The 21,565-nt window shown below is 43.3% G+C and overlaps 1 protein-coding gene across 1 annotated transcript; it reads left to right on the top strand.

The window, feature by feature from the left end:
- The first annotated feature begins 2,238 nt into the window (after positions 1-2,238).
- Positions 2,239-19,691, top strand: LOC131684876 (uncharacterized). The gene is made up of 4 exons (XM_058968117.1): positions 2,239-2,475; positions 2,556-5,463; positions 17,588-18,796; positions 18,857-19,691. The coding sequence occupies exons 1-4, from the start codon at positions 2,392-2,394 to the stop codon at positions 19,627-19,629; spliced, it is 4,974 nt and encodes a 1,657-aa protein (XP_058824100.1). The 5' UTR covers positions 2,239-2,391; the 3' UTR covers positions 19,630-19,691.
- The last annotated feature ends 1,874 nt before the right edge of the window (positions 19,692-21,565 follow it).

Below are 21,565 nucleotides of genomic sequence, written 5' to 3'. Positions count from 1 at the left end.
AAGACTGTTTTACTATAGGTCGTGAAGGCAGTAGCGACACCCTCCTTTACCGTTGTAGTACCCTCTGTAGATAGTATAATCTCTTAGATTTACTTCCTAGTAAGTCCAGCCGGAAAATGAGCCGGAACTCTGGCTGGTACCAGTTAGTATTCCAGCTCCGATGACACAACCGATTGTAGTTAGAATCGGTTGTGTCAATGGAGTCGGAATACTAACTAGGACCAGCCAGAATTCCGGCTGAACTTTACTGGATTAAGGAAACTAAGAATAACCAAAGGAAGAAGTTCTATTCAGAGTTCTAATTTTTAATGCAATTTTTTATAGTTTCCCTAATAAACATCTCATCATTCAAGAGCCTAACGACCTGTTCAGGGTATGATCCAAACAATATGTGGAATCGTTGTACTATATGGGTTAAAGTTCGTGTATAATATTTTTATTAGGGTTACTATAGTGTAATAAATTTACAACAAATATAATAAATTTGATATAAATATATAAACCAATAATTTCTTTTTATTTAAAAATACTTATATTTTTATTTATAAATACTTATATTATAAATGCATAAATTAAATGCATTTCTTTCCATCAAAATAGAAATTCTTAATGTATTTTGCGTTGTGTGTAAGACGTCAAAAACCTACAAAAAACTAGCCCTACATTCAACAAAACGTCGAACAAAGTGCATCAGCGTAGGTCGTTTGCTAAACAAACTTTTCTGCGAGGGAGTGCAAAGTTTATGCAAAAATGGAAATAAAATGCATTTTTTTTTCTAATTTGATGCAAATTTGTTATACATTGCTATAGTGATCTGCCCCTAGGGATCTGTGTATTTTAAATGGAGCTCGGGATTTCAAATCCCGTGACGGGAAATGAGTCTACACAAAAATGACAGTTTTCCTGAAGTGTAAACCCAACCGCGGGAAACAACACGGGATTTTAAAACTCTCCACATAGAAATCCGACCGGGAACAATTCAACAAAAATTGTTTCCGACGGGAAAAATAGTATTTTTAAAAGGTTTGCAATTCGCTGCAAGTTTGATACTGTTTGTATTTTTAAGAAGCAGCAGAGTTTTTAGTTTGACAGTTTGGAGAGATCTCGGCGGGAAATTTTCCCTGATCAAATCCTGACGCAAATCCCGTGACCCATTTCCCGAACTGTAAACTAGCCTTAAAGGCTAGTTTACAGTTCGGGAAATGGATCACGGGATTTCGCACGGGATTTGGGTCGGGATTTGATCAGGGAAAATTTCCCGCCGAGATCTCTCCAAACTGTCAAACCAAAAACGCTGCTGCTTCTTAAAAATTCAAACAGTATCCAACTTGCAGCAAATTGCAAACCTTCCAAAAATACTATTTTCCCCGTCGGAAACAATTTGTGTTGAATTGTTCCAGGCCGGATTTTTGTGTGGAGAGTTTTAAAATCCCGTGATGTTTCCCGTGGTTGAGTTTACACTTCAGGAAAACTGTCATTTTTGTGTAGACTCATTTCCCGTCACGGGATTTGAAATCCCGAGCTCCATTTAAAATACACAGGGACCCAAATCCCGTGACACGTTTTCCGAACTGTAAACTAGCCTTAAGGGCCGCTATTCGCTAGTTGGACCGACTGACAAATGTCAAAAACTCTCCAAACAAGACATTAGTAGTGTGAAAGATTGATAGATAGATTATCAAAGTAACTTGACATGCGATTTTGGCGTTCAGATGCTTTTTAGTTGGCCAACGGTCCAACTAGCGGAATTAAAAAGTGACCAACCAGCGAATCAGGACTGTAATAATGTTGTAAAATCAATAAAAATAATGATTGCCGTAAAGAGGCGAATGACCCTAAGGTTAAAAGATCTATAATCAAAAAATTAAAAAAAAAGAATTATTGTCGTGGTCTAAATATACATTTTGGAAACAATAATATTTTTTTTTCAAACAATTGTTTCATTCAATTCAATAAAAAAATATTGGTTGGAAAACAATAATTTTTTTTATTGAATCCAATCCATAATTTTATTAAACCTATATAATAATTATGTTATTTTTAGAATTATTCTTTTTTCTGCGTAATACCGATAAAATTTTAGTGAGTCTACCGATATTTGAGGAACTCTAACTGGTCACCGTTTGGGTCAATTGCGAGTATCGCTGTTTTCAAAAATTATGCTTGAAATTGTTTCGACCAAACAAGTTCCGACATACGCGCTTGAATCCGCCGCTTCTTCATTTGACAGCACACAAATTTATTGTTATTGTTATTTATATCACAAAACTCACAAAACCAATCGTTTTTGTTGCATTGGCTTCAGTTTAGGACAGAGGCAGGTTTAATTCTAATTTAATCAATACAATTTCAATAAAGCAGGTGTAGATTCGGAAACCGCGGCATTTAGCGATGTCCGATTTCAGCTCGGACCCGGAGAGCGGACCTAGCTTCCTGACTGAATCGGAAAGCGAACATGAGTCCGTCTGGGGCGAGGTAAGTTTTAGGAAATTTTTTCTTCTATCTCGGATTATTAAAGATTACGTTTTGTTTCTGTGTCCAATTACTTTTTGTAGGAGACGGAACAAAAGGAAATTGATTACACTGCAGCGGCGAAGGATATAATCTGCGAAGATGTTAATATTACGATCGAGAATGCACTAAAACTGAACAGTGGATATCATAACATGCTCAAGGTTTTAAAGAACAAGCTTGAAATACTGCTAGCCCACTGTCAGGAACGGCAGGTTGAGATCGCGAAACAGATTGACGAATATCGGAACAACAAGAAGCCACTGACGGGTAAGGCTCGAACGTCCGGCTACATTTGTGGACAGCCATATTTCAAGGATGAAGATTTATACCCGGGGCCACACAACGACGATTATCTGTACCGGAAGAACGTGAAAAAAGAATTCTTCCCGTTGGATTTGTTCGAAGTGACCGATACCAACTGGACTGTTAAGGATAAGGTTAATATCCTGAAAGGGGTTAAGACTCAAATAGTTGAATTTATCGAGATGGAGAATCGGTTAAAAATTAAAAAAGCTGGGAATGGTTTGGTCGCGGAAACTTTGCGGCGCGAGATAGTGTCTTTGAAGGGAATGGACATTAACGATTTGTGGGAAAAAGTAAAAAACTTCCACAACGAATATCCTGGCCAGAAGTTTGATATTGATTGGTTGCGAATTTCGAATGCCAACATCAGCGGGCGTCATTCGGTAGAGGCTTGCATCGGCATTTGGAATAACTACATGCTACCCGGGTTGGTGCGGGATGCTTGGAAAACAGAGGAAGAAACTTTGTTGCTAGAAGCTGTTGAAGTGAACCGCCGGCAGGACTGGCACGCGATTGCAAAATGTGTTCCGGGTCGGTCTCCATATCAATGCTTTGTTCATTATCAGACAACTTTTTCTGATCTTGCGCAGATTAAGCACGAGCGCTGGACCGATGAGGAGGACGCACTTCTGGTGAGATTGGTGGACGAAAATCGAATTGGATCGAACATCGTTTGGAACAAAGTTGTCGAGAAAATGCCATTGCGAAACAAAATTCAGTGCTACAATAGGTACATGTTTACACTGATGAGGCCTACGAAAAACGCTAAATTCACACCGGAAGAGGATTGCATTATCACTGCTTATGTGCAAGAGTATGGTGATGACTTTCGGTTTGTTCCGCAAAGTTTGTTGCCTGGTAGGTCCAATCGCCAGATATGGGCACGGTATAACCAAACGTTGAAGTATGTCAATAAACATGCTGGATGGACATTCGAGGAAGATATGCGTCTTATGAACTTTATCAAGGAGAATATTACCGACGAAGGGCCACGCAAAATCTCTTGGGCGGCTTGTTCCAAGGTGTTGGGAAATCACTCGCGACTTAGCTGCCGAACAAGATACTACACCATCGAAAAGTTCCTAGATAAAAACCCCAACGCCACGTTGGACGATGTCCCCCGCAAAGATAAGAAACTCTCATCCAAAGTTACCAACGATAATTGGATGAAAACTATAATAGATATCAAGAATGAACCTAAACCCGAGGAGGTGACCGAACAGGAGCAACCCTCCACCTCTTCCAGTATTCCAAAGAAACACAAAAAGGTTCCTAAGGAGCCAAAAATCTCCGCATCGAGAAAAATTCGTCCTTTTTCGGATACTCTAAGATGCACCTTCAAGAAACAGTTCTACGAAAAGATGAAGTACTCGTTCCACTATCGGTTCAACGATGAAAATATCGCTATGGAGAACTACAGAGTAATTTCTAACAACAAGGTAATATTTATGCTTCTCAATTGTATTGTTTCGCCGGAACGATTGAGTGAATCTGTTGAGTGGCTTACACCCGCAGAGAGAAATCATCTACAAGGCATTATTGGAATGCAACTTAATCCTGCTTTGGTAAACTTCTTACGAAGCGCTATGTACTGTTTCTTGTTTCCTCCAAACTATAACACCATTCTCGGTTTACGAGGAGTCGTGCTGAATGCCACCTATCCCAAAGAACCCGATAGTAGTCAGTGTGTCAAGCTGGAAGAGTTCGATGAGGCAGGGTATAGAAGTGCTCTTGATACTTTTCGAGATCGATTTCGCATGTTATTCACGTGGACAATGTTGCTGGTTCGACAAAATCCTCGAGAGGCAGACTTCCAAACTAGTAACGACTACGCGGGCTTGTCTGTGGAAAATTATCAATCGGATGTCTTGCCCAGTAAACTTATCGAAGAACAAATATCTTTGGAACAGCTTTCCAAACTGCACAATAGCCCAAGATTACCGTATAGACGAAACCGCAAACCTTCCGTTAAAGAACCCGTCCACGAGCCAACAGTCTGCCTTGATCAGCTTAATCTAACAGGTCGGCCATTTCAAATGCAGTCTATCCCAGAAGTAGTTTACAACGCTACCATCAAATCGATGGATGAAGAACCTCCAGAAGCGCCACCGGATGTCATCTCTGGAGACAAATGTTTATCCGAAACTGCTGAAGTCAGTTTCACACCTCAGCCATTACCCGAGTATCACCTCCAATACAGTATAGAATTGGGTCAAACAGTTTACGTTGAGCCGGTCATTCACAGTTCAGTACAAGACGTAGCTCCTTCATCCATTTTTAAAATCAGTCAACCGGAGCCTGCGACAAATCACATGAACCTTGTTAACCAAATCACCGTTATTGATCCTGAAAGCCTGCCGGCCGCTCAAACACCGAGTGAACCGTCTGAACAACTGCCCTCGCCACGACCATCACCGTCACAGCTTGCATCCCCATTGAATGCTGAACCATGTCAAATGCTACCGCTTGATGAAGAAAAAGCTGCCGAACTTGCACGGCCGGTCGACGAATCCGTAATTCGACTTGAAAGGTATTACAATGAGGAAGCGGATGATAATAAAAGTGATATTGAGCCTGACGATCAGCAACGTCCGTCGCCGGTGCAAAGCTCGGGCGACGAGTTGGAATCGGAGATGATTATTGAAGGTAAGTTGATTTGGTGTAATATTGTTGACCATTCATGTTTGTTATACATCTTAACTGAACAGCAGTTCCATTCTTTTGCATATAAGATGTTCGTATTAGACCTTCGGGCATTTTGTTGTTATTTTGATTTGACATTACAAACGACTCGGATGTATTGCCGAATATTTTTGCGCTTGATTTTGAAGCATCTATCGGCATACAGTAATAGCAAACAAGACGTGCTATCAGCAGCCAAAAGTCAGGAATTGTCACAGGATAAATATCTAGTCCGCAATTGATCCTTTGACAATCCTTCTAGATTATAGTTGAAGTCGAACGGGCAAACAAGGTAAAATCTTTCATTTGATTCAATTTTTTGGTAATTTTGTATTTGTATCGGGTGATTGGGGAGCTTGGGTTGCTTATCTATCCTTCCGGCCATCATATCGTATAGTAGATACACTTAATAGGTGTATCTACAAATGCGATATGATACCTGGTGCAGAAAGTGTACTAATTATCTGGCAAACTTCTTTCATTTGATTGTCTGCAGCGATGCCAGATATTCGCGACATTAAATCCGTAGATTTGCTCTGCACTCAAGAAACAAAAGTATTCCAAATTAGGTTTTACACCAACCGGCATAACCCCACAAAATGATGAACTTCGTTTGACAATTCTCGGTGGTTTGTTTACATAGGAGTTACGTGAGTTCGAATGTGACAGATGAGCACCCGTTGCACTCGAACTCACGCAACTGACAAAGTAAACAAACCACCGAGAATTGTCAAACGTGAACGTCATTCAGCAAGAGTTCATTCGTGTCGTCATTTTGCAGATAGTGTTTTTCACCCCATTTAGGGATTGTGTGCCCAAACTCAATTCCAAGTTAAAGTTATATTCATTAATGAATTGATATTTAGTACTCTACAAATGCTTCTTACTAGTAGGCAGCATTTTCAATACACAACAGCAGTAAAAAGCATTTTAAAATAGCAGTCCAACCGACTTATTCAAGACGCACTGTTAAGGCCTATTTGTAACCTAAAAATTAGCAATGCTGAAAAATTTCTTAAAATTATATTACACAATGGATGAAAAGTATTTTTTTAGTCCACATTGTCCTTGTAAAGCTCCAAATTTTATATGACAATATCTATAGAATTGCTCAGTATAGTCGAGGGTTCTAACGTCGCTCATGTTGTTCGTTCAGGAACCATTCTTGTTAGTTCTACAGAAAGAATACAAGTTTTCAAAATATTTTTTATGCTAGTAACTGGTCCTTCGTAAATCGTCTGTTTTGGTATTCACCGTCACCCGATTCAGCCAACGGGCGCAGTCTTTTAAACAGAACAGGGTATTCATAGGCGATATTGAGGATTGTTATGCGATATTGACGATCATGCAGTGGATTGCTTCGTCCTGCTTGTCACTCCCGACTTTTAGATGTTCGAACGGGATTCTGTTATTGCCATCTGGCCACTTATTCTTAATACTTATTGGTGATTGTGCTATCCCAAATTTTTGTTATATTGTTCGTTTATATGACGCTATTCAATGCGCCTTTATATATTGCCTTTGCCTTTTATATATTTACAACAAATAAAGATAAAGATTTTTTCAATAGGCTAGTAGTATTTCCCTCGCGCGCAATTAACTATTGCGCGCGGAGCTTTTTTGTAGGGGGCATTTGTAGCAATGCCTGACGGTCATTCAGTCTGCTTCTTTGATCGTCACTTCGTCCATGCTAACAACGCAGCAGTTGCTTAGAATTTAACGGTCGGTAGGCTTTGTATGCTTCTTCGATTTGCTGACTACGGTCGTGAAACCTTCCGAAATGTCCCACATCAAATTGCACCACGGAAAAAACGCTGTAAAAAATTACCAAGTTTGTCCGATTCTTTTCAAACTTTCAGACAATACAATATAACCCATTAGTAAGTTTTTGGCATATTTATTTTATTCAACTACAACACCACAACCTTACGCTCGCACATTACGCTTAGCTCCCCTCATTAGTTTCTGTACAACAACTAGCTTCAGCTTCTCCTATACGGAAACCCATTTTTTCTTCATGTCTTCCTCAGATTTGACCTCCTTGGGATGCTTCCGTAGTGCCTGCTGTATTTTTCGATGTGCCTTAGTTCCGGTTCATTTCCTTGGGTACGAAAGTAGCCCCGTTGGCTTCGTACCATTCCAGGACAACATTTGAATAGTGGCTCGAAGCTAGATCCGGCCAGAAGATCGTAGGACCCTCGGGTTATTTCAAAAGAGGAAACAGATGCTTCTGAAGACACTCCTCGAGATAGATCTCCCCGTTTACAGTCTCGGTTGTCAGGAAAGGCTTACTCCGGTTGCCACAAAAGCAAATCGCTTGACAAATCATGTATTTATTGGCAAACTTGGTTTCTGCATCCTTACTTCCTCTGGAGCATCAAATTTGTGCTGGGTGGTGAAGAATAGTTGCCCCGGAAGCTACAGAATGTCCGCCTTGACGCAAGTCTTATCATCTATGATGAGATAATGAGGCTTCGTCAGCATCTGGGTGTACAGTTTTCACGCCCATGACTTTCCCACCAAATTTTTCCGTTCGTCACGATTTGAAGCCTTCTGCACTTTGTACTTTGTTTCTCCCGGCCTTTGGCTCTCTGAACCAAAGACTTGGACAGATTCAACTTTTTAGGCACACCCTGACCGAAGCATTGGATTACGCTTAAACTCTTTCACTACACGCTTCTGATCCTGACCACTAATAGAACATCCATTCTGCCTGCGTTTCTCCTTCCATTCGATGCTCACAGTTTAGTAGTACCTTTTAATCATACGACTCACGGTTGATTGCACGATTCCCAATTGTTTTCCGATGTCCCGATGGGTGTCGCAAAATGAATTCGCGATGTTGCTTTTCGTTCCAATTTTCGAAAAACTGACAGCTAAAGACGCTGAATTACTGAATAAAGCCTCGCCATCTTATCCCAACTAAATGACACTGACAGGTTTCGTGCTAGATTGGAATGACACTGACAGATAAATGGTAAACAAACGATTGACGTGACGAGTCTTTATCCAGAGGGATTCAGCGTCGTTCTGACAGCGATAAAAACACAATGTAATAAATACTTTCTAAACTACTTCTTCTCACATTTTCAAGAGAAAACATCCCGATGTGTTGTGTTGTGCAGCGTTTTTTTCATGATGCAATTTGATGAATCTTTATCTACCATTTGCATCTTGTTTGGCGGTGCTATTTGTTGCTATAAAAGTACTGGAGGTAATCGTTGATGATTCAATATAAGATTCTGGTTTAGCTGTCGTTGCTGGTTGGACCACTGCTTTGCTTTTTTGCTTTCGGCGTTGAAGTCGAGATTTTTTTGGTTATGGCAAAATTCAATGTATGCCTGCCGCGCTGGAGGGAATATTGCAGTTGTTTGCCTCGTTCTTAGTTCGTTTGAGGCAGCGCGTTCATTCAGTTATTTTCGATTCAAATTCAAATTCATAGATTACACAATTCACTTTTTCTCGAAAATGTAACAGATGCCACCTTCTGCTTTTAATTTCACAGAGCTCATATAAAACACATGAATGTTTTGGTGGGTGAATGCATTAATATTGCCTCCGAGCTGAAGGCTTTAGACTCTGCTTTAAACTTCAGTCAAGATGCAGATTAAAGAATGAATAAGGCGTTGAAACTGAATCCTGGCTGCGGTTAATGCAGCAGAAATGGGCAACAAAAGAGAGATTTTATACCACTGTTTTCCATAGTTGTTTGTAGAATTGAAACGTAACAGTTTGTTGGTTATATGTGCCAGTTGGTTACATTTTCCAGGGTCACGAAGAAAGGAATAGAGTGTTCTATTCGCATTCTCACAACCCGAACAGCGTAGGGGAACAAATTCCTGAACACGTCTTTATCGGCAACAACTTCGTCGTCTTGCTATATGAATCTACGGATAACGCCATCAGGAGACAAATCATGTAGTCTTCCGTCGATTGCACCGCCCTCCTTGTAGACGGGGACCTTAATCCTGTTCATAAAGATGTGTCATGCTGTTACTGTAGATAAATTGATCTAGTGAGGTACGAGGTATGCATACCAGAGCCAAATTTCGAACATGTTGAAGCTGAATGAGATTAACGTTATATGTGGCAATACACATATTCCCTTTTAACGTGACGTTGGTTGCTGGACAGATTTAGATAACTAATTGCTTTAGTAATAAAAGTTTTTCCTTCTCGTGTTGTTGATCGCTTTCACGTGTCATTCATGGCAAAGCTTTCTTCATTTTTGTTGTACCCTCATTCGTACGATGTGGACGACCATATCGCTCCTTTTTGACGTGTAACCGCTGTGAGCATTCGCCTTCTAGTTTGGTCAAGTACAAATACCACATACCACCAGAACATGGTCAGAGGCGACGTTCGTTTCTCAGAAGGTCCTGACATCAATGACATCGGAGAAATACCCAGCTGATTTTGGATCGCGTTTTGCCATTCGGAATTTCCAGTTGTGCATCTTAATAGCATTTCGTCTTAAAAAGTGCTACAGATATTCATATTTACATCGGGCCGCGCCGAGATTGGTCAACCAATATTTCCAACTATCAAAGACAACAGTCACGATACTCAGTGTCCTTTTCGCTTTTACCTGAACCAGCGCCAATCGATCGACAAATCAGATGTCAGGCTACGTGCACGAATCAAATATACGAATTAAAACGTTGCTTGAATTCTATGAAATAAACAATTTATCATTTGCAGATGAGACTATAAATTAAATTCTATTCAATACGACTTTTACTGGATTTATTGATTTGAACTACATATAATTTTCGCGACTCATTATCGCCGAAATGCGGTATAACTTTTGGAAGGCGTTTTATAAAGCATGGTCCATATTCTCGAGTTGAATTTTCGATCGCTGGTATTTATTATCGCACAACGTGGTTTTGCGGATTCTCCATTTTGTTAAGATGATTTTCCAATAGAAAAAATAACTGTCGATCATTGGCAACCTTCTTCAAAAGTACACTGAGATAAATCCGTAGATTTCCGTAGAAAAAATTGCATTTCCGTAGATTTTATCTACGGATCCGTAGATCCCTAGAGAACCTCCAAATCCGTAGATCTACGGAGATTTCCGTAGATCTAACATCGCTGATTGTCTGCTCAGAAAATCATTTTCCGTACCCAAATATCACATGTGACGCCAGTGATAAATGGAGAAAACCACGAGGATGGTAGAAGAGCAGTGGGTACAAGGCCAAGTGCTCCTCGGATGGTACCAAAATGATAAGCAAAGGGAAAGTAAGGGTTATGTTCGGGGTCTGGAAGGAGAGCATTTCGCATTTATTTTCATTTTTTTGTCTTTTCATTTGTTTCTCTTGCTACAATATATGCAACTCAGTGCAAGAGAACGTGACGGCCAAGGAAACGGAAAGCCAATAGCTCAAACAGATCAGGAACAGGAAAGAGGACTACGAAGAAGGAAACAAACAACAGATGAGAAATCGTTTACTTATTTATTATAACTACTATACTAATCACAATCATTTTGATTTTCTTGTCTCGTTTCAGCAAAACAAAATCTCTCTACTATCTCTTCATTTTCTGCCTCCGACTATCCTCTATGTAATGTATCTGAAACGTGTGGGACTGGTTAACATCCGTCGCCTGCTTGTGGAAGAAACTGGTGTGCTATACGGACTAGCACATACGAACAGTTAGGCTTTGTAGGTCCTCATCTTGACAGAGTCTAGATGGGCGGATGAACGTCTGCCATGTTGTGGGCTGAGAAGTGACAATGACAATTTTGGATTTGTATCGGGCGATTGTGCTACCACGTAGTTCAGTAATCTGGTCGTATAATGTAATATGGCGTCTGCTGGTAGCTGTGACCGGGAAGCAGAAAAGCTAAACCAGAAAGTGATTAGGGTACAGCCAATTGCATGGAATGAAACCGGGAAAAGAGTTTGACCTTTCGCAAGACCAAGTACCCGGAACAAATAAAGAGCGGTGTACTTCGCGTTCTTATTCGTCCATACTTTCCGAACCCAATGCTCTACTCTAGTTGTTTCAATTGCCACTGTTTCGGTATGAAATGGACTGTACAGGCGCAGTCAAAACTGGTAATGTCTTTTTTCGTATTCAAAAAGGTACAGCAAACACACTCACAGAAAAATATGCTTGAATACTGCAGAAAAATATACGGCGCTCGCAAGAGGGGAGCAGCGATTCCGAAACATCCTCCCCACCTTGAAATCACGGAGTGGTATCAGTCAGTCGGCAGCACACACAGCTTGTAAATTGGTCGGTGTTAAGGAAGTTGCAAAACATCAAAAAATGAGATAATGACAATACTGAACAAATCTTTCAAATACAACATCTACTATAGCGGCGGCGAAAAGGCAGAACATGGAGTTGGTTTCATAGTGATCGGCAAGCAGATGAAGCGTGTTATAAGGTGGAAACCGATTAGCGAGCGAATCTGTGTATTGAGGGTACGGGGCAAATTCCTCAACTACAGCTTGATCAACATCTATGCACTGACAAACGATAAACCCGATGGCGTGAAGGACGCGTTTTACGAGTGTCTCGACAAAACCTACGGAGAGTGCCCAAAGCATGACGTGAAAATTGTTATCGGGGACGTCAACGCTCAGGTCGGTAGAGAGCAAAGTCCCTCTAAACAAGGTCGTCAAAACTGTTAGTGGCGGTGAACAGAGATAGCCTATAAAATGTGGTATTGATGACGTAGACGCTACCATTCGCCCTTAGAAACCGTCACACATACGATCACAGAGGCAGTTTTCATTTTGACGCATGCTAGGACTTTCCTATATAAGGACTTTGGATAGAGAGGACTTTTCCGTCCAATCATTGGTAAGGAGAGCCTTCACTCTGTAACCAATGACAACGGCCTGAGACTAGTGATCTTCGCTGCAGCTAGAGGGTGGCCATCAGCAGCACTTACTCAGCAGCATTTACTTTGCACGCAAAAACATCCGTAAGCACACCTGGATGCACCCGAATGGCGAAACTTGCAATCAAATAGACCATGTCCTGGTAGACGGCTTCTCGGATGTTATAGATGTGAGGACCTTCAGAGGACCAAACATCGACTCTGATCACTATCTCGTTGCCAGTAAGATTCGAGCACGGTTATCAACCGTAGCGAACTCAAGAACTCAGCGACCGTTGCGTTTCAATATCCAGCGCTTCTCAGCAGAAGTTGTGACGGACGAGTACCGCCAGACGCTTGATGAGCGGATAAGGGGAATCAACGTAGACGACAACCTCAACAATCTGTGGGAGTCAATCCGCGGAGCGGTGAGCACAGCAGCACGAGAAGTAATAGGTACTGCTCAGAGACGACCCAGAAACGGTTGGTTCGATGAGGAGTGCCAGGGAGTGACGGATGAGAAAAATGATGCCAGAAGCCGGATGTTAGTGTCTGGGTACCCGTTTCGAACAGAGAGAGGTACAAAGAAGCAAGAGGAACCGAAAAAAAGAATTCACCGCAAAAAGAAAAACCACTATGAGGAGAACGTCATTACTGAGGCGCAAAATAGTCTGGAAAACTATGGTAGCAGCCAGGTGGAGAGAGCACTTCGAGACATTGATGAATGGAGAGAATGTTAGCGCGTCAACGAACAGAATAAGGATAAGTGACGATGAACAAGCTGTGGAGCCTCCGACGCTAGAAGAGGTGAAAAAGGCAATCAAAGAACTGAAAAACTGTAAGGCACGAAATACTTCACCGTACTCTTTTGAAGGTATGACAAGAAGAACTACCTGCTGACTGGCTAGAGGGCCTCATTTGTCCCTTATACAAAAAGGGACACAGACTGGAGTGCGCCAATTATCGAGGAATATCGCTCCTCAATTTGGCGTACAAAATTATGTCACGTATTCTGTTCAACAGATTCAGGCCGTTGGAGGAGTCTTTCGTCGGCAAATACCAAGGTGGTTTTCGTGAAGGCCAATTACATGGAATGAGTACATTGACAACGGATCAAATGTTTACCCTGTGACAGATTCTAGATAAATTCCGGGAATACAACTTGTAGACACACCATCGATTCAATGAAAAGAAACGAGTTATGGCAGATAATGGTAGAACATGGTTTTCCGACGAAACTGATTAGGCTGATTCATGCAACGCTGGATGGATCGAAATCAAGTGTTCAGGTTGCGGATGAGATTTCGACGTCCTTCGTAACGGATTGAAGCAGGGTGATGCGCTGTCAAACTTGCTGTTCAACATTGCTCTTGAAGGTGCCATCAGGAGAGCAGGCGTGCAAAGGAACGGTACCATCGTCACTCGGTCGCATAGGCTCCTAGGATTTGCGGACGATATTGATATCATTGGAATCGACCGCCGAGCCGTGGAAGAGGCATTCGTGCCTTTTAAAAGGGAGACAGCAAGAATTGGTCTTACAATCAACACCAGCAAGACGAAGTACATGATAGCTGGAAGAATACGTGGGTCCAATAGTGATGTTGGTGGTGAAGTGGTGTTAGGTGGTGATAAATTTGAAGTAGTAGAAGAATTCGAGTACCTTGGAACTCTAGTGACGTGCGATAATGATGTTACCCGCCAGGTTAAAAGGCGTCTTGCAGCTGCAAATAGGGCTTTGTACGGACTTCGTAGCCAGCTGATGTCCCGTAGTTTGCAGACGAAGACAAAATTCGCGTTGTACAAGAAATTGATAGTTCCGGTTGCCTTGTACGGCCATGAAACGTGGACGTTAAAGAAAGTTGATTGTAGAGCGTTCGGTGCCTTCGAACGTAAGGTGCTGCGAACAATACTCGGCGGTAAAGAAGAAAATGGCATCTGGCGGCGTCGCATGAATCACGAGTTATACCAAGTATATAAAGGAGTGCATATTGTCAAGCTAATGAAAAACGGCAGGCTGCGGTGGACTGGTCATGTGGCACGAATGCCGGAAGAACGACAGGCTCAGACAATATTCAGTAGAGAACCGGGAAGAGGTCGACGACTCCGTAGCAGACCGCGTACACGATGGCTGTTTGCAGTGGAAGAGGACCTAAAAGCACTCAATGTCCAGGGTGACTGGAAGAGTTTGGCCCAGGACCGGGTCCAGTGGAGGAGAATTCTTCACTCGGCGTAGATTCAACGAAGCGAATTGTTGCCCATCAAGTAAGTAAGACAATACCGGATAAAGAATTTCTTCAGCTACATTCAAATTTTACCAGATTTGAAATATGTAACCATAAACAAGAATTATGGCAAAAAATTCCATTTATATCGTAGAGGATGGTGCAATTCAAAGTTTAAACCCGTTTTTCTCGAAATCAATATTTTGTCACTTAGTCCGGTCTGACTTAACACCGACTAATCAGTCTCTAGTATACAGTTGAACCTCTACGCAGGGTCACCACAAGAGGGCAGCAGGGACAGGAGCCCGGGGGCTTAACGACCTACTGAGTTGGGGAGTCTTACTAGGATATGGCAGAGTAAGGCAATGTTGGGCTCTGCTAAACCATATAGATCCGATAAGAATTTATCCTAGACTTTAACATAAAGAACTTGAACCCAGCTGAAATGTGAATAAGGATATCGTCGAAATTGAACCACCGGCCGACAACCGACAGCCACGCCATTCCACTACCCTAGTTAGGATAGGTGACAGTTCCCCGAAACGGCGAGTGTGCTGCCCTTCGTACCGTTCAAACTCGGAATCTTAGCAGGTGGAAGTAGGTTCAGTTGAACGTTCCTGACTAGCGCCGACCCATCGATGAAAGCGGTAACTCATGAAGGACCGCGTCAACCCTCGCACGCGACCTCACTGCAAAAGTAACCATCAGACCATATAGAGGCGACCACTTACTACGGGTGTAGATAGCGGCTTGGAGCACAGAAGCAGGAGCATACGAGACGCCGAAGGTACCGGTATTCCCGCTTGGTGAAAAGAGTAAGGAAAACACAAGGAGAGGAGGAAGAGGCAGAAACCCAAGAAGGTCGTAGAAGAACTGTGGAAACCGCCGAAGAGAGGAGCAAAAACAGAAAGAAAAGAAGAAAAAGACGAACGAAGACAACGCGGAGAAGGGACTCATCCCAAATGTGTCGGCTTGGGTGCATAAATAATGTAAATGTACTGTGGTATTCGACCATTGAGTCGTATATTGTACATTTGGTTTCTGGTTCTTTTTAATCTCTGGGTAGCCGGCTACCGAGAGCATCCTATGTTTTCTAAACAAAAGTAATTTGAGCTCCACACAGCCGACCGTGAGAGTATTGCCTAGGAAAGAAAATCTTATCTGCATAAGGGGCCGGATCACTATTTATTGCAACAGTATTCAGACAAACCGCTATTTCTTACCTTACCGTTCAGGTTAGAGCCTTGTTGTCTCTTGCTGTATGCAGAAGCCGTCTCCACTCCACTCGGGCCATTGCTGCTTGTCGCCAGCCTCGCAGTCTTCGAAGGGTCCGCAGGTCGTCCTCTATCTGGTCGATCCACCGTGCTCGCTGTGCGCCCCGTCTTCTTGTTTCTGTAGGGTCGCCCTCAAGAACCATCTTCAGCGGGTCGTCGTTCGACATTCTTACAACGTGTCCAGCCCAAATGTGTCGGCTTGGGTGCATAGGAAGCAAGGAACATGGTGAACTTCTATTTAGCGCAGCTTTTGTCCGTGCACGGATTGTTCTGGAAGTGCCTGCTCTTCTTTGACTATGCTTCGTCACGCTTTGCCCGGTGTGTGTGAACTTGCAAGAGACTCCAGAACATGTGGTCTTCGAATGTCCTAGGTTCGAAGAAGTTCGAAGGGATATGTCTGATGTGACAGTTAACAATATTGTTGAAGAGATGTGCCACGACGAGCATATCTGGGATGCTGTTAAATCACAAGACGGGTCTCGGGAGAAATTCAGCCGCCGGGGAACTCTCCACCGGTGTAGATTTGGTCCACCGCCGGGAATTAGTTGAGTAGCGCGCGACGTGTCATCGGATTCGTGTCTTCGGGGTGCCAGCGAACCGAACATCAAACTCCACTGGAATCACCGGACTCTTCCGGGTTGCTCGTGAGTGGGCTGGATCCACCGCCGAGGATTAGAGCGAGTATATCGTGGCGAACAGCTAGCAGTGGGGCGTTGGGGCGTCAGAGAATCGGAAGCTACGCTCCTCCCGGAACCGCTGGATAGACCTCAGCACCTACCGGCTGGCCCGTTGAGTAGGCTAGGTCCATCACCGGTGACTAGATCAAATAGATCGGGACGAAGCGGAGAACTAAATGGCAGACGGAAACTAACATCGGTATAGGGAGAAATCTACCGTCAGGGAATTCACAGTAGGGTAAATACAACGCGGTGGACTATCAAACGAGATCGTGACAAAAATGAGAACTAATTGGCTCACGAAACAGACATCGATACCGAGAGAACTTCCACCGCCATTGATCTTTCATTCGGAATAGGGTGAGTTCACCGCCGGGAACTATTCAAGCAGATCGGGATAATGGTTTTTGGCCTCCCGGGAAATATCATTCCATGCATAATCACATGCATGATTCATGATAAAAGTGATATTACAATCCCGGATTTCAACACATTGGTCGAAATATGCCTTCGATAACCCTGTGAAATATGTTTGGACACGTTCTCGTTATAGTTGTTGTATGCGACTAATCTTGTAACAGGTCTCTGGATGTACGGTAGAGCTATCACCTTCCTTCTCCAGAGCTATAATGTTTTATCTATTCCATGATGTAACAAATATATGTACAAACAGATGCAGACATATTGCTTCAGTAAAAAAATTCTACTGATCAGTGGGAGATGGATAGATTTGTCACAAGGTAAATATATGGTCCATCGTTGATCGTCCTTCACGAAACCTGCTTGGGTATTCTCCGACGAAAGATTCAGTTGACGGGCTCAGTTTGCTAAACAGAACACGGGAGAGTATTGAGGATCGTTATGCCTCGATAATTATTACAGTCACTCCCGACTTTTACAAGTTCGGTAGTGTTCGGTTTTCCTCACAAGTAGTTTGAGTTGGATAACATACAGGACAACTCGTAGGGTAATAATGTTTGATAATACGAGCATTGGCGATCAATAAAAGCACGCATGATAAATTCTTTGGTCTGTTATAAACGTTAATCTCTAAAGCTTTATACTCCATTTCAGCTATCGGTGATTACACGGTCACAACAACCTGTGGTGAGTTGAACTCATCCACCGCAGATTTAACCACTGATGCACGAACCGAAGAAATCGAATCTCAAAACTGTTCGCTGCCTAGTTCAGCAGAAATCACCGGTGTAACTAATGTGAGTGGTTTCGTCATCGAAGAATTGAACGAACCGAAAAGTGTTGAGCCAGCTGAATCTTTGCAATATTTAGACGAACCATTAGATCTGCACGTTAGCAGCAAACCAAAGGTTGAATCCACGTCGGAAACATCCAACGAGTCACCTTGGTTCAGCTTAGAGCCGAAATTGTGTAATTCTGAAGCATCGGTAGGGGACGCTGAAAGTTCACTAAAATTAGATTCGGATAGCTACCCGGAGCTAGTAAAAGTTCCTAAAAAGACCTACAGCCGAGTAGGTCGCAATACGCTGAACCATAAGGTTAAGCAAGAGGCTAACCAAAGCAAGCCTGAACGCTGGTGGCGATGGACGCACGTGGATGAGGCTAGTCATGAAGATGTAGAGCTGCATCGTGAGTTGTGGAAAAACAGTGACCCGATCCGAGGACGCTTTAGACCGCCGGAAGGCGATGAGAAGAAAGACGAGGTAATTGTAATAGACGATGATGAAGTCGAAATCAAAGAAGAACCTCCTGATGTGGAAGATACTGAGGAGATTGTGAAAATGCCGGAAGACACAGCAGACAACACTGTGGATGAATCATGCATTCAACAAATTATTGAAACAGCTAGTAATATACTGCGCATCACCGAAACGTATAAATTAATAACTAAACAGAATCCAAGAGTGGAATCTTCCGGATTTTCGGAGTCAAACCCTGAACCAACGCCTCCTACGCCTGTTCATATGACGAAATCTGGCTCTTTGATCGTTCAGACGCCTTCTAGAATCTTTGATGAGCAGACAAACTGTTATTATTATGTGGATGAAATTCAGGAGGATTCAGCGAACGATGCCAAAGTACCTGTAGTGGAAATTCCACAATCGTACCCTGAACAATCAGAGCGATCAACTCTAGAAGACATTGTACGAAATTCTCTAAACCTCCGTTATCCGGTTGTGCCCGAGTTTGAAGCTCCTCGGCGTGTTTTGTCTCCTCCACGGGAACCCTCTTATGAAATAGCATTGCAGAGCCCGCAATCTCAGCCGTCTCCGAGCACGTACAGCAGAACAAAAGTTAAAAACCGTAAGTCATTCGATGCGTCTCTAAATTTGTATGCCCGTAATCATAGTTTTATTTCCCCAGTTCCTCCATCCAAATCTCAGCAAACTGAGTCACGCTTCCTAGAACGACCGCCGCCCGATGTTCCCCGAATACGACAACCCAAGCGTCCGCCCCGGGATTACACGAAACCCTCGCCAGTTGATCAAAAACGTGCGCTTACCCTACTAGATGAGTTATACCGAAAGCCTCGTTTGCTTCCGATATTTCCAAATAGACATCCGAGTCCATCAATGTCGGTCAGTCCACCGTGTGAACCAGAAACGACAACAGCAACAGTGCCAAAGATAACACAAACATTCACCACCGTACAGTCGTCACAAGAACCGCAATCTTCCTGCGAATCACCTGAAGATTTATCATCTAAACGCAGCAAAACGAACAAGCGGCCTACCTCGCCATCGCCAATCCAGCCGGATCCGAGCGTTGACGATTTTTTGCAACGTATAGACGGATCTCTCGACGCCGTCGATATTATTGATGCTTTAAATAGGATGAGCAAACGAATCAAAATAGAGGAGGAATGTGACGATGACGATTATTTCTCGGGCGAGGAACTACACCAATCACCGGGAGAGGAGCCGTTGAACAGAGGAGATTCTCGTTGCGTTGATCGTACATCAGAAACCACTGTATTACGGCCGCCAACGAAGCAAGCGATGCCGCCTTCACAAACTCCTGCCACCGTCACTCAGCAGATGGTTAGGACCATCATCGAAAGTACTACCGGTCGGCCGGCCTTGGATGTGCATTTCAAGGTCGCCGGCATCACCATCAAGAAAGTGCAACATAAATGATAGTCATTGTTGTGAAAATGGGAATAAAAAAAGAACTAAAGCCGATTTGTTTCCACATTGTCTTCAATAGATCTTGATTGCATATCATATATCCTTGGTTGCCTTGTAACTGTTGTTTGGTTTACAGTTTTGATTCATGCGTTGCGTTGTAATGATGATTTTGGCGGATTGCACACTGACTTCGTGACACGAATCATGTTTGACTGCTGATCATCTAATACGAGTTGCTTAGGAAGTGGTGAGTAGCAATTCATACCAATCCGACCCATACTAAAACCTCAACAGCAATGTAGCCATCATTGCCGACCGCCCCCATGTCCATCGTTCACGGGGAAGGATAAAGGATAGGGTAGACGATAAGTGTTGATGCTCCACCTACTTACCTGAAAGTAGACGACTCATCAGATTCTTCCATAGGTGTCGCGGAGTTGGTGGTTTGGAAGGGTATAAGGTCTAGGATTCGCTTCAAGCAAGCGATGCGATCTGTAAAACAGTTTATTAGGTAGTAGTTTAGTTAGTTTTGGAGTACACGATCTCTCGAAAAAGAAAATATCTTGTTTGGTTTCTGATTCTTTTTAAACTCTGGGTAGCCGGCTACCGAGAGCATCCTATGTTTTCTAAACAAAAGTAATTTGAGCTCCACACAGCCGACCGTGGGAGTATCGCCTAGAAAAGAAAATCTTATCTGCATAAGGGGCCGGACAAACCGCTATTTCTTACTTACCATTCTGGCTAGAGCTTTGTTGTCTCTTGCTGTATTCAGAAGCCGTCTCCACTCCACTCGGTCCATTGCTGCTTGTCGCCAGCCTCGCAGTCTTCGAAGGGTCCGTAGGTCGTCCTCTATCAGGTTGGTCCACCGTGCTCGCTGTGCGCCCCGTCATCTTGTTCCTGTAGGGTCGCCCTCAAGAACCATCTTCAGCGGGTCGTCGTCCGACATTCTTACGACGTGTCGAGCCCACCGCAAACGTCCTATTTTTGCGGTATGCGCGATGGATGGTTCTTCCAGCAGCTGATGCAACTCAGGGTTCATTCATTCACTCACGTTCCGTCTTCCATCTGCACGATGGTACGCAACACCTTTCGTTCGAAAACTCCAAGGGCGTGTTGTTCCTTCACGAGCATAGTCCAGGTCTCATGGCCGTAGAGAACAACCGGTCTAATCAGCGTCTTATAGAGAATCAACATCAAGCGGCGCTTAATTTTGTTCGACCGGAGCGTCCTTCGGAGTCCAAAGTAGACACGATTTCGCACCAAGATCCGTCTCTGAAGTTCTCTTCTGGTATCATTGTCGGCGGTTACCAGAGAGCCCATATACACGAATTCGTCGACCATCTCGATTTCGTCACCGTCAATTCGAACACGGGATGGGAGGTTCACATCGTCGTCTCTAAAACCTCTTCCTCTTATGTATTTTGTCTTCGAAACGTTGATGGGAAGTCCAATCTTGCTGGCTTCAGCTTTCAGTCTGATGTACGTTTCCGATATCGCTTCAAAGCTCCGTGCCATTATGTCAATGTCGTCGGCGAAGCCAAGAAGCTGGACGGACTTCCTGAAGATCGTGCCACTCGTGTCTATCCCCGCTCTCCTTATTACAGCCTCTAACGCAGCTTTGAACAGCAGACACGATAGCCCATCACCTTGCCGTAACCTTCTTCGAGATTCAAAGGGACTCGAGAGTGTCCCTGATGTTCGAACCACGCACATCAACCGATCCATTGTCGCCTTGACCAATCATGTTAGCTTATCCGCAAAACCGTACTCGTGCATTATCTGCCATAACTGATCTCGATCGATTGTGTCATATGCCGTTTTTGAAATAGATAAACAAATGGCACGTTGTATTCGCGGCACTTCTGCAGAACCTGCGGAATCGCGAATATTTGGTCCCTGGTGGCGCGGGAACCCATGAATCCCGCTTGGTAGTGCCCCACGAACT

The sequence above is a fragment of the Topomyia yanbarensis genome, chromosome 2, assembly GCF_030247195.1.
Source record: "Topomyia yanbarensis strain Yona2022 chromosome 2, ASM3024719v1, whole genome shotgun sequence".
In the NCBI taxonomy this organism is placed as follows: domain Eukaryota; kingdom Metazoa; phylum Arthropoda; class Insecta; order Diptera; family Culicidae; genus Topomyia; species Topomyia yanbarensis.
The sequence above is the reverse complement of the archived record's forward strand: the minus strand, read 5'-3'. Positions and strand labels throughout refer to the sequence as shown.